Source organism: Musa acuminata, chromosome BXJ1-9 (genome assembly GCF_036884655.1).
Source record: "Musa acuminata AAA Group cultivar baxijiao chromosome BXJ1-9, Cavendish_Baxijiao_AAA, whole genome shotgun sequence".
In the NCBI taxonomy this organism is placed as follows: domain Eukaryota; kingdom Viridiplantae; phylum Streptophyta; class Magnoliopsida; order Zingiberales; family Musaceae; genus Musa; species Musa acuminata.
This window is the reverse complement of record NC_088335.1, coordinates 7,066,220-7,078,608: the sequence shown is the minus strand read 5'-3', so window position 1 is coordinate 7,078,608 and position 12,389 is coordinate 7,066,220. Positions and strand designations below refer to the sequence as shown.

Sequence of the window (12,389 nt, the reverse complement as noted above, 5' to 3'; positions counted from 1 at the left end):
GAAAAATATGTTTATTTTAATAAATAATTAGAATTAGGTTAAAATGGCATGGGCCTGTAACAAGTACATGATTTAATTAATATGATATTGATATTTAATTAATAAATATCTCAATCATATGTGGAAAAAAATTATTTATTGCATAGCTGATAAATATTATTTTAGAATATAATAGGAAAATTTTGTAAGAAAAAATCCTTTTTTTTATTTTTTGGGGTTTTTTTTATTACTTCCCTAAAACGTTAGTTAGTCGTCATATTCTTTTTGACAAAATATACATATACATATATATTTGACTATATATATATATAAATAAAGATTTATACGTGTAAATTAAAATATTATAAATTTATTTAAAATTAATAAACTTTTATAAAAAGATAGAGTTTTGTATGTAAAATATTATATTTTTAGAAAAATATCATAAGCTTATTTAAAAAAAATATAATAAAAAAATAGATCGGTAAACAAATATTACTCCGGTGATAAATGTGTTTGATTAATATGAAAAATAGAAAAAGGTTTCTTTATAAGAAACCATCTGAGATAATATTGACTTTAAGTATAATATTTAATTTAAAATTCAGCTACAAGACTCCTTTTGCAGTGGAAGAGATTGAAGGATCCAACGAAGCGTCTCTTTTCCACCGCCGCCTAGCAGGAAAATGACATCAATAATTATTCTTTGTCGATTGCTCGCTTGGATTCAACGGGCATCCATCCTGCGATGGCGGTCAGAGCATCTTCCTGTAGCCGACTCCACCACTATAAAATGCGGCGGCGATATGGAGCTCTGTGGGTGCTGCGGCGGACGAGATGGAGCGGAAGCTGGTGTTCGCCGTCAACGGGGAGCGCTTCGAGCTCGCCAAGGTCGATCCTTCCATCACCTTGCTCGAGTTCTTGAGGACCCGGACCCGGTTCACGGGTCCCAAGCTCGGATGCGGCGAAGGTGAGCCCCTCGCTCTCTCTTCGAGATTTTACGATCGGGGGTCTTGATTTGGTGTTTGGGCTGCTAAAGTTAACGACGAATTGGTTGTGGACCTCTCGGTCCTTTTTCTTGATTTCCGATATTTTATTTGGATTGTCGGATGTTTGGACTGCTAATTTTATTTTTGTTAGAGAGTTTCGATAAATTTATGTGAAGTTTAGACTGTCGAGATGGGGATACCGGGTTGGTTCCTAAAGGTGGTTCCTTTGGGCTGCTTGGTGATTTGTGTTCGAACAAGACGAGAATTCTGTTGATCTCTGCTATGTTTTTTTTTTATGTCTTCGATGTTTCGGCTGCTATTTCTGCATATTTTAATTTTTTTTCCCTCTTTTTGATGGACTTATGGCCTGTTTGATCAAGAACTTTACCATTTTTGTGTGGTGTTAAGGGGGGGATTGAACTTGTTATTAGGTTGGATTCTTCGGATATCTGTCATTTCCTTTTTCTTGTTTATATCAGTGTTCTGATCTTTTATTCTGTTTCTGATAGCTTCTTTGCAGGCTGCAACGTAGCTCGTTTAAGTCAAAGTTTACTAATATGTTCCCAAAGTTGTCGCCAAATATATGCTTTCTTTTGACTTTTAATGTCTCGCCACTGCCTTTGGGGTGTTTTTAGAACGGGTTATTCGTGTGCATGGAAAGATAAGTTGCTTCATTGATTGAAGTCTTGTCGCGGTACTTCTCGCTTTTCTTTTTAGTGTCATTCTATTTAAGAACACTTGCCTCATGTGTTTGTTGAAATATTTTGGAAATTCATTGGGAAATTACCTGTCAATTTATGTCCTCAGAATCATCATCTGGTTTTCTTCGTGTGTTCCTCATTTGAATTCGAGATAGAATAGTTAAGCATTTCTTCCAAAAGTCAAATGGAGAGCTCTATATTGTTTGCATGTACCAGTCTATGGCTGTTGCTCACTTGGATATATTTCTTTTCATAAATAGACTAGATTTCTGTGTGATATCGTAAATTTAGTTCTCCATGCTGTAAAACTTGGGTTTGATGGTTTTTCTCCAGTTTAAAATACTTCCGTAACTTTGTCGAGTAGGTGGATGTGGAGCTTGTGTTGTTCTTCTTTCAACATACGACCCAGTTAGCGATCAACTGAAAGAATTTAGTGTTAGCTCGTGCTTGACGCTTCTTTGCAGTATAAATTTCTGTTCTGTTATAACCTCTGAGGGGCTTGGAAATACAAAGGATGGCTTCCATCCGATTCACCAAAGGTTTGCAGGATTTCATGCATCACAGTGCGGGTTTTGCACACCTGGTATGTGCATGTCACTTTTTTCTGCCCTCGTTAATGCGGACAAGACCAGCAGGTCCGAGCCTCCTTGTGGGTTTTCAAAGATCACAAAGTTTGAGGCTGAAAAGGCTATTGCCAGCAATCTTTGTAGATGCACCGGCTATCGGCCCATTGCAGATGTCTGCAAGAGCTTCGCTGCTGATGTTGATTTGGAGGATTTGGGTCTGAATACATTCTGGAAAAAAGGGGCAAAAGATGCAAATGTTGGTAGGTTACCCTGTCACGACCAAGGCAAAATCTGCACATTTCCTGAGTTCTTGAAATCTGAAATCAAGTCCTCAGTGGATATCTTGGACAATTCCAAGAATGCAGGCTTGCCGGAGAGTCAGTGGTATCGACCGTCCAGCATTAGAGAGCTCTATGAGCTTTTGAATTCTGACTCATTCAGCAAAAGTCGTGTGAAACTAGTTGTTGGTAATACAGGATCTGGTGTCTACAAGGAAAACGACCTGTATGATAAGTATATTGATCTCAAAGGGATTCCAGAACTATCAGTAATCAGAAGGGATAGTGAAGGTATCTCATTTGGGGCTGCTGTGACGATATCTAGAGCCATTGAAGTGCTGAAGGAAAGAAAAGAAAGTGAGCTGCACTCAAATAAAAGATTGGTATTCAGTAAGATTGCTGATCATATGGATAAGGTGGCTTCACCATTCATTAGAAATATGGCAAGCCTAGGAGGAAATCTAATTATGGCACAAAGAAGCCAATTTGCCTCAGATGTTGCTACTATACTTCTTGCTGCTGGATCAACTGTTTGCCTTCAGATGGCTTCAGAAAGGCTAGTTCTTTCATTGGAGAGTTTTTTAGAAAGGCCTCCATGTGATGACAGAACTGTACTTGTAAGCATACATATTCCTTCTTGGAGTTCAGCAATTGAGTCATCTCCTGGAATTGATGGATGCATTGTTTCAGAACCTACGAGGGAAGCCAATATACTATTTGGAACATACCGAGCAGCCCCACGACCTCTTGGAAATGCTGTTGCTTATCTGAACTCTGCTTTCTTGGTTCATGCTACTTTGGATAAGATCTCCAGGGATCTTATTATACTTAATCTACACTTGGCCTTTGGTGCTTATGGCACTGAACATGCAATCAGAGCAAGGAAAGTTGAGAAATTTTTGGTGGGTAAAGTTATGACTGCCTCTGTTTTACTTGAAGCCATTAAATTACTTAAAGAAACCATTATACCAAAGAAAGGCACTCCTCATTCAAGATATAGATCAAGTTTGGCAGTTTCCTTTCTATTTAAGTTTTTTCAACCACTAGTTAAGGACTTGGTTGTGCCTGAGAAGAATGGTCCTGTGGATTCTTCTAGTGTTGCTGCAATTACTGAGTACCCAAATAGTGATATTAATGAATGTGCTGATATTTCATCTCATAGGGTATCACACTCGGAACAACTTAATAATCCTAATGTCATCTTATCTTCGAAGCAGTTGGTTGAATTTAGTAACGATTATCATCCTGTTGGTGAGCCTATCAAAAAAGCTGGAGTTGAAATTCAAGCCTCTGGTATATTCTGCATTACTATTCTTATTTATACAGTGAAGGTTTTAGTTGGTTATACTTAGTGTTAGTAATACTTTTGTATTGAATTTTGGTGCTAATTGTTTTATTATTTGTTTTATGTATGCTGTTATGAAAAATATATCTCTTTTTTTAATCTTGATTATTCATATTAGTTATGGTACTATCTTTAAGTCAGATGTTTGTGGCATATGTGCATTCACATATATGTGATTTGGCAACTACAATTATTAGACAAGGTTCTTGATGCTTCTTTTCACTTTGCTCTAACTTTGATTGCTTACTGCTTCATGTTCTACATTAATGAGCTTCAGCAATTTTAAATTTTCTTGAGCATATCAGAATAAAATAATTGTCTGTCGTAGTTTGAAAATGTGTATATAAAGATAAGAAGTTAGTGAAACAAACTTAGAAATAGTTGTGCAATCTTAATTGTTCTTGTTCAGCTCAGGTTATGATTAAGGAAGGTTTCAGTTAGAAAATCTGTCTTCAAAGCTTAAATACAGAACAGATTTACCAGTCTAACTAAGCAGACTTTAGTTTGATAGTGCTTTTGTATTGAAGCTTCTGTTAGAAAAAGATAGAAATATGATGCTACTCTTGTTTTTCAGCACATTATGAGAAATGTGACTGCTTTATATTCTCATTATGGGACTTTAAACTGGAGTTTTGATATATCCGTACCAGTTATCACAAAACTCATCATTCTGCCTTAGTACCAAAAACACAAAAGATCTGTCGTGTCATGCTTTATGTGGAAGGAGAAAGTATGCAGTCTATACTATAGTATTTGTATGTGCCTCTGCATATTTTTGTGCTTGGAAAGTTACGAGTGCTTGCATCTGTAATTGGAGTTGAATGCTTATTTGTTTTTTTTAATGTCTGTAATGTAATATGGCTTTGTTCCCATCAAAGAAGTTTTTTCTTTAATCGGACAATTACTTAACCTGTTCATTTTATTGAAAATTATGGAATCATATTTGCTTTCTTGTTTTCCTTGCACACTTTGATGAATTTGTCAATCTGTTCTTTCTTGTGCAGTTGATATATATATATATATATATATATATATATATATATATATATATATATATATATATATATATATATATATATATATATATAACACTTGCAGTGGCATTATTCTCATCTTCTAAGTCATTTTTAAAAAACAAATCAAGTAGCTATAAACTTTTCCTTTCATTAACTTTATGATCAATCTAGGTGAAGCTATTTATGTGGATGATATTCCTTCTCCCAAGGACTGCCTTTTTGGAGCATTTGTATACAGCACAACTCCTTTGGCTTGGATAAAAGGCATTACGTTCAACTCTACACTGGCATCGCAGAAGGTTGTTGCATATATTAGCATCAATGATATTCCAAAAGAAGGGAAAAATATCGGTGGTAGTACTATGTTTGGAACTGAACCATTGTTTGCCGACTCACTGACTGTTTCTGCTGGTCAGCCTCTTGGCGTTGTGGTATACCCATACTCCTCTCGCTAGTTAAATTCCTATACACTTTGGTTTGCTACTTTGCTTTGTTTTTATCACATTTTTTAAAAACATTTGTGGTTGAATTAACATTTAATATGGTTGTAACGGAACTGCAGTACTTCAGTACTTCAAATTCTCTGTGAACTACAGCTAATTATTTGGCTGCTTTAGGTTGCAGAAACACAGAGACATGCTAACATGGCTGCTAGACAAGCAAATGTACAATATTCCACTGAAAACTTAGAACCTCCCATTCTATCTATTGAAGAAGCTGTTAGAAGATCGAGTTTTTTTGATGTCCCTCCAGTATTTTATCCTCAAAAGGTTGGAGATCTTTCCAAAGGAATGGCGGAAGCTGAGCACAAGATTCTCTCTGCTGAGGTGATTTTTGTATGCATTTTCTTGTTACCAATTTCGTCAACCCAATGTTAACAAATAGGGATCTTCCCAACTTCAGCTTGGATAATAATTTCACTCGCTACTTGATTTTCTTGGTATGTGTTTGATACAGTCTTATGTTATAATATCTTGGTGTTATTTTGCTTCAATAATTTATTATGTTGTTCGTCACTCCACCATTCTTTGAATCCTCATAGTGGACACGTTTAGCATATGCCATATAAGGTGCTTTGGTTATATGCATGATAAATGGGAGAAGAAAGCAGATGCATATGGGCAATCATCAGGATTAACTAAAAAGACTAGTTGTGCAAGTTTTGATATTTTTCTTACATATTTAAGCACAATAGGTTATTAAAATAGGTGACAGTCTGAATCTTGTGGTGATAGACTTCCATGCTTGAAAATTTTTTATCTTCTATTAAGTTATTGATTTAGACTCCAAGATATCAAAAACAATTAGTAATGAATTTTATTTGGTGATAGTGCAGTGCTTGGACTTTTAAGCTTACAACTTTTTGCATTTCCTTACATATAACGAAGTTATTTTTCAAGATAGCCACAACTTAGAAATAATTTTTTTTAAAAATGATAAGATAAATGGTTACAATAGTTTTAGAGGTTTGAATTTTGTGGAAGTCGGTGGAGAAGTAAATGCAGAAAATAATGGTTGATGTGTTTTTAAAACACTGTAATACTTGATTTTAGTTTGTAGGTGTTTGTTAAAACACTGTAATACATATTTAAGCACAATAGGTTATTAAAATAGGTGACAGTCTGAATCTTGTGGTGATAGACTTCCATGCTTGAAAATTTTTTATCTTCTATTAAGTTATTGATTTAGACTCCAAGATATCAAAAACAATTAGTAATGAATTTTATTTGGTGATAGTGCAGTGCTTGGACTTTTAAGCTTACAACTTTTTGCATTTCCTTACATATAACAAAGTTATTTTTCAAGATAGCCACAACTTAGAATTAATTTTTTAAAAAAATGATAAGATAAATGTTTACAATAGTTTTAGAGGTTTGAATTTTGTGGAAGTCGGTGGAGAAGTAAATGCAGAAAATAATGGTTGATGTGTTTTTAAAACACTGTAATACTTGATTTTAGTTTGTAGGTGTTTGTTTTTGGGTTGTCTTGAATTTTTATTTGCAACATACTCTAAAGCAAGCTAGGGTACCTGTCTTTTAAATAAAATTATGATAAATAGCTTTTAACTGCCAACTGTCATTTAAATTTAGATTGGTTGGAAGTCTCAGCAATTTGATTGCCCTTTTTAACATGATACCGAACTACATCATGTCAGATACAGTCATTATTGATTTCTTTTCTCTCTTTTGTAGCCTATGCACATTTTGTCTAATGGCTAAGCAACTTCCTTTGTGTACTATGATAATTTCTAATGGTTGTATGCAGGTTAAACTTGGTTCTCAGTACTATTTTTACATGGAAACACAGACAGCCCTTGCCATACCAGACGAAGATAATTGCATTGTGGTCTACAGTTCAAGTCAGTGTCCTGAGACTGCACAAGGTGTCATTGCAAAATGCCTTGGAATACCAGATCATAATGTTCGTGTGATTACAAGAAGAGTCGGAGGAGCTTTTGGTGGGAAAGCTGTAAGAGCAATACCTGTGAGTGCCAAACTTGTTAACATCAATTCCTTGTAACCTAATCTGATAGATATCAATAAACTTAAATGTGAACATGATTATCGTTGTCTCTATTTTGATTATACAACTCTTAATAGGCATCTAATATGAATAGTTTTTGCATGATAAATGAGATAACATCTTCCAAAAAAAAAAGGTCCCTTGTGTGCATAAAATCATGAGTTGACATCCTGCTTGTTTTCTCCTCTCAGGTATCTTTTCTGTTTCGATTGAATTTTAGCTACCTATGTTCGTAACGTTTGTAGGTTCGTACTTCAGACTGTACATTACTGAGCTATTTTCTGTTTTCCCCAAAAGTTCACCTAAATGATATGGGATTTTGAACTGGCTAGTACTTAGAGCTTGTCTCGGACTTCTCATACCGTCATACTTTATGCTTCCTTGGCAAATGAAGACTTCAACGTATGAAAAAGAGATCTTTTATACCAAAATATCAATATCATAATCCTTTGTTCTCTATGAGATGGCAGGCTGCAGCTAACTTCCTGTGTATTTGAAATTATGTTAAATGAAAGGATTAAATTTTGTTGAATTTCTGTTTCCTTGGAATGTCTCTCCACTTTTTCATATCTCTGTTATTTCTGATATTTGGTGCATTTCTTTTCCAGCGATTGATGCTTGGATGGCTTAAAAATCAATAAGTTTTTGTATTTTACTTTATTTCACTGCTGGAGAGTTTCTTATCAGCTCGTTAAATTCCGGATACATATATAAATATTAAAAGCAATTGCTTTCTATAGTTATAATATTTTGCTCCTCGAGGCAGCAACTCGAGCCAGTCTTGTACTCTTTTTCTCTCTTGTTCTGTGATGTAAGGTCTTTGTGAATCAGCTAACAATATGATACTCTAATGTTTAGGTTGCAACGGCATGTGCTCTTGCAGCGTTTAAGTTGCGCCGTCCTGTTAGGATGTACCTTGATCGCAAAACTGATATGATAATGACAGGAGGGCGTCATCCAATGAAAATAAACTACTCAGTTGGCTTCAGGTCTGATGGGAAAATCACAGCCTTGCACGTGGATATATTTATCAATGCGGGCATAACAGAAGATATTAGTCCAATTATGCCACATACCATTATAGGAGCACTAAAATCATACAACTGGGGTGCATTCTCTTTTGATGCTAAAATCTGCAAGACGAATCTTCCAACTAAATCATCCATGCGGGCTCCAGGAGAGGTTCAGGGATCTTTTATTGCTGAAGCTGTTATAGAACATGTATCATCATTCCTCTCCATGGATGCCACTTCCGTTAGAAAGAAAAATCTCCACACCCATGATAGTCTTGTATTGTTTTATGAAGGCAGCGCTGGAGATGCTCCTGAATATACTCTACCTGCTATAGTTGATGAGGTGGCTTCATCTGCTCGCTACCTTGACCGTCTTGAAATAATCAGGAATTTCAATAGTTGCAATAAATGGAGAAAACGAGGAATTTCCTTGATGCCTTTAGTGTACGGAGTTGCATTAAGGCCAACACCAGGGAAAGTATCTATTCTAAGTGATGGCTCAATCGTTGTTGAAGTTGGAGGAGTTGAGATAGGTCAGGGGCTCTGGACAAAGGTGAAACAAATGACAGCTTATGCCCTTGGACAACTATCGGTTGATGGAACCAAAAACCTTTTGGATAAGGTGCGGGTCATTCAAGCAGATACACTGAGTATGGTTCAGGGAGGCTGGACTGCTGGAAGCACCACGTCTGAATCAAGTTGTGAGGCAGTTCGTCTATCATGCAATATTCTAGTCAGCAGACTGAAAACTCTTAAGCAAAGTTTAGAAGAAAAAATGGGTACAGTCTCATGGGATACCCTTATCTCCCAGGTGAGTGTCGATACCTTTTAATTAATTGAGCTACTATTTTTATAGTTATTAACTTATTGCTTCTTAAACTTATGTCTCGTTATTTCTCCGTTCATTTGTGGCTACCTAAATTAGCCCTTGTTTTGGTAACATGTAGCTCAATACTTCTGATACATTTTAGTAATTTATTGAAGGTTATAGTAATTAATCAATAATTGGATAGCAATTAATTAAATCATCCAGGGTTTAGGGAGAGAGGTGGGGAGAGTTAGAAAATGGACTGGAACATGGGAGTCAGAACAATGAAAAATATCTCAGAAGGAAATGAGGAGAAAAAGGCGAATCCAACCTCTAAAATCAAATTTCAATCTATCGAAAATTCTAATATTTTCACTGTTGTACTGTCTCATTGCTGTGCCCCGGATCAACATAGGATAGTCCATTGTTCAAATTCATGGATGAAATCTTTCTTGAATTCTTTCCTTACCTGCACCACCATTTATAACATAGGAGAGTTGCTTAATCTGAGTAATGTTTACATGATAATAAATGTGGAGCTACTGTCAGGGTATTAAATATATGAGCACAGAACAACAGGGAAGAAGTTGAATTGGAAGAACCATTGAAGCTAAGAGTTCTCAGTAAATTGGTAAAGCTTGAGAGGAGTGCAAATGTTATTTTATAGCAGTTGTTCTTTAGTTGTTTATTACAGTTTGCGATATAAAATATTCGAGTACAACTTATAATCATCATGGATCTGGATATATTATTTCCACCTCTGTTTAACAGAAGTTGCTTCCATTTCTTGTGTTTTGATGATCTTTTTTCTCATAAGTTGGTAGAGACAATTTCCATTCTGATAATCATGTAATGTGAATGGTCAAAACAGGATGTTGGACTTCATCTCCTTACTTTGCCAGTCATGTAGGTTCATTTTGTATCTCAGAGTTTGCTTGTATTATGTTAATTCTTAAATAATCTTGTTGCCTGCAAGGGTAAGATTATGTACATTGGTCCTAGACGGCTAGACCCACGTTGACGGAAGCCTTCTGCACTAAGCTATCTGTTCTCTTTTGGCACTAATTAAACATATACCTATTAGTGGAAATCATCAGAATGACTTCATTTTCTTGCATTATGAATATATATTCCCTCTTTATCTACAGGCAAATATGCAAGCAGTTAATTTGTCAGCAAGTACTTACTGGGTTCCTGACAGTAGTTCTATGATGTATCTAAATTATGGATCTGCCTTAAGTGAGGTAACTTCATACACCAGCCACTTTGTTGACTTTTGATTTCACTGCTTTCAGAAGTGTGCCTCTCGCAAGACTCTGTTTTATTTAATTTATGTTTCGATCCTCATAATATAACTTTGGAAATTATGGGCATTTTAGGTAGAGGTTGATATTCTTACTGGAGGTACTACTATATTGAGGACTGATCTTATATACGACTGTGGGCAGAGCTTGAATCCTGCTGTGGATTTGGGACAGGTTTGATGAATGTTTTCCATTGATTTCCTTTTTATTATATTAAAACTGGGAGTTGACTGTACTTACAGTCAATGTAAATTAGGGTATGCCAAATCTTCGATGTTGATGTGTGATCTTAGGGATCTCATTCGTGCAAGCCTTTTGACCATTTTATCAAAGATTGGAAAACCATGGTTCCTTTGAAGGACTTAACATAATATTTTTAGCTATCACTGATCTGCAACAAGTACAACAAAAGCTAATAAACATCTCTCTATCTATCTGCAGATTGAAGGTTCCTTTGTTCAAGGAATCGGTTTCTTCATGTATGAGGAGCACGTGGAAAACTCAGATGGCTTGGTGGTCTCAGATGGTACTTGGACATACAAAATCCCTACTATTGATAACATCCCAAAGCAGTTCAACATTAAGTTAATGAAAAGTGGGCATCACGAGAAGCGTGTTCTCTCTTCGAAAGGTATTAACGTCCCACTTTGTACCGCCACACTGCTTTCTGTCCCAACTTCAATGACAGAAGTATTTGCAAATTTTGACGGGTCGCAATTGCTTTAGCATATATACGAAATTCATGATAGAAGCGGAAAGAAAGGAGACACAATATAACAAACAAATGAAATAATTCAGACACAACATGAGTTGGTGAATGTTTAACATGCCTTGAAAACTTTTGCAAAGCAGTATCAAAATTCTCATCATGCATTATGGTCGATCTGCTTTCATTCTACTTCTTTCATAGTATCTTGCAAACGAAGCCACATACATAGAATCAATTGCATTGTTACCATACCTGTCGCCTTCTTTTTGGTGAATGGATGCCTTTCCTCTTTTCTCATCGGCCTTTTCTCTTTGAAGACAGTTCCTAACCGTATACATCGAGTAACTACAGCTGTTCAGTAGCTGATAAATTTCTTCCATGCAGCATCTGGGGAACCACCTTTGCTTCTAGCAGCTTCAGTCCATTGTGCAACAAGGGAAGCAATTAGGGCTGCTCGTGTCGAATTCTCTTCTACCAATGACCCAAATAGCTCTCCGACAACGTTCCAATTCGATGTTCCTGCAACCATGCCAGTAGTGAAGGAGCTCTGTGGCCTAAACAATGTGGAGAAGTACTTGGAAGCTTTTGTGTCTACGCATCAAAAAATGGAAGCCAATCATGTTTTGGGCACCGTGTGAAGATAATTTGGCAGACACGAAAGAGGGATGAAGGAGCTTTTCTTTTCAGTACCGATAAAACTAAAATGATTTCATCTAAATCGTAACTTTCGATTCGATAAACTGATAGGATAATCTACAAGTGATGAGTTCTGCCTGGGCTGTGCCTTGCCATGTGATATTGACAATTAGCAAATCTCGCGCGACTTCTTTTTTTTCTTTAACTCTGATATACATCGAACAAGATGTGTTCCTTATCACACACTTTTGTTTCAACAAATTTCCTGTGCATTTGTTGCTCTCTCCTCTCTTTTTTTCCTTTCCTTTTTTGTTGTCAATATGCTGGTGTTAGGGTTCCAACTGTGTGGCATTAATGTATTGGCCACTCAAAGTTAATGATTTTTATTTTGTTCCTCTAAATTTAAGTTTGAAATATTTTTTTTTTTGATAAAATAAATTTAGTTTTATGATCTGATATGCTGATCCACCGGTCCGATCCATGAAATGGTGAAACCGGATTCTCACCGGTTTGGTTGACTGA

At 36.0% G+C, this 12,389-nt stretch overlaps 1 protein-coding gene across 1 annotated transcript; it reads left to right on the top strand.

Annotated features, from left to right (window-relative positions):
* The first annotated feature begins 727 nt into the window (after positions 1 to 727).
* Positions 728 to 12,148, top strand: LOC135592851 (indole-3-acetaldehyde oxidase-like). Its single transcript, XM_065082548.1, has 10 exons — positions 728 to 949; positions 2,034 to 3,806; positions 5,046 to 5,305; positions 5,492 to 5,701; positions 7,140 to 7,358; positions 8,256 to 9,221; positions 10,367 to 10,462; positions 10,598 to 10,696; positions 10,964 to 11,153; positions 11,616 to 12,148. The coding sequence occupies exons 1-10, from the start codon at positions 817 to 819 to the stop codon at positions 11,867 to 11,869; spliced, it is 4,200 nt and encodes a 1,399-aa protein (XP_064938620.1). The 5' UTR covers positions 728 to 816; the 3' UTR covers positions 11,870 to 12,148.
* The last annotated feature ends 241 nt before the right edge of the window (positions 12,149 to 12,389 follow it).

What these genes read in the sequence shown, in the direction of transcription:
- LOC135592851 (XM_065082548.1), top strand. Translation starts at nt 817, where the DNA reads ATGGAGCGGAAGCTGGTGTTCGCCGTCAACGGGGAGCGCTTCGAGCTC. An exon ending in AGTTGAAATTCAAGCCTCTG is followed by an intron (nt 3,807 to 5,045) that starts GTATATTCTGCA and finishes TGATCAATCTAG; the next exon opens with GTGAAGCTATTTATGTGGAT. An exon ending in AAGCTGTAAGAGCAATACCT is followed by an intron (nt 7,359 to 8,255) that starts GTGAGTGCCAAA and finishes TCTAATGTTTAG; the next exon opens with GTTGCAACGGCATGTGCTCT.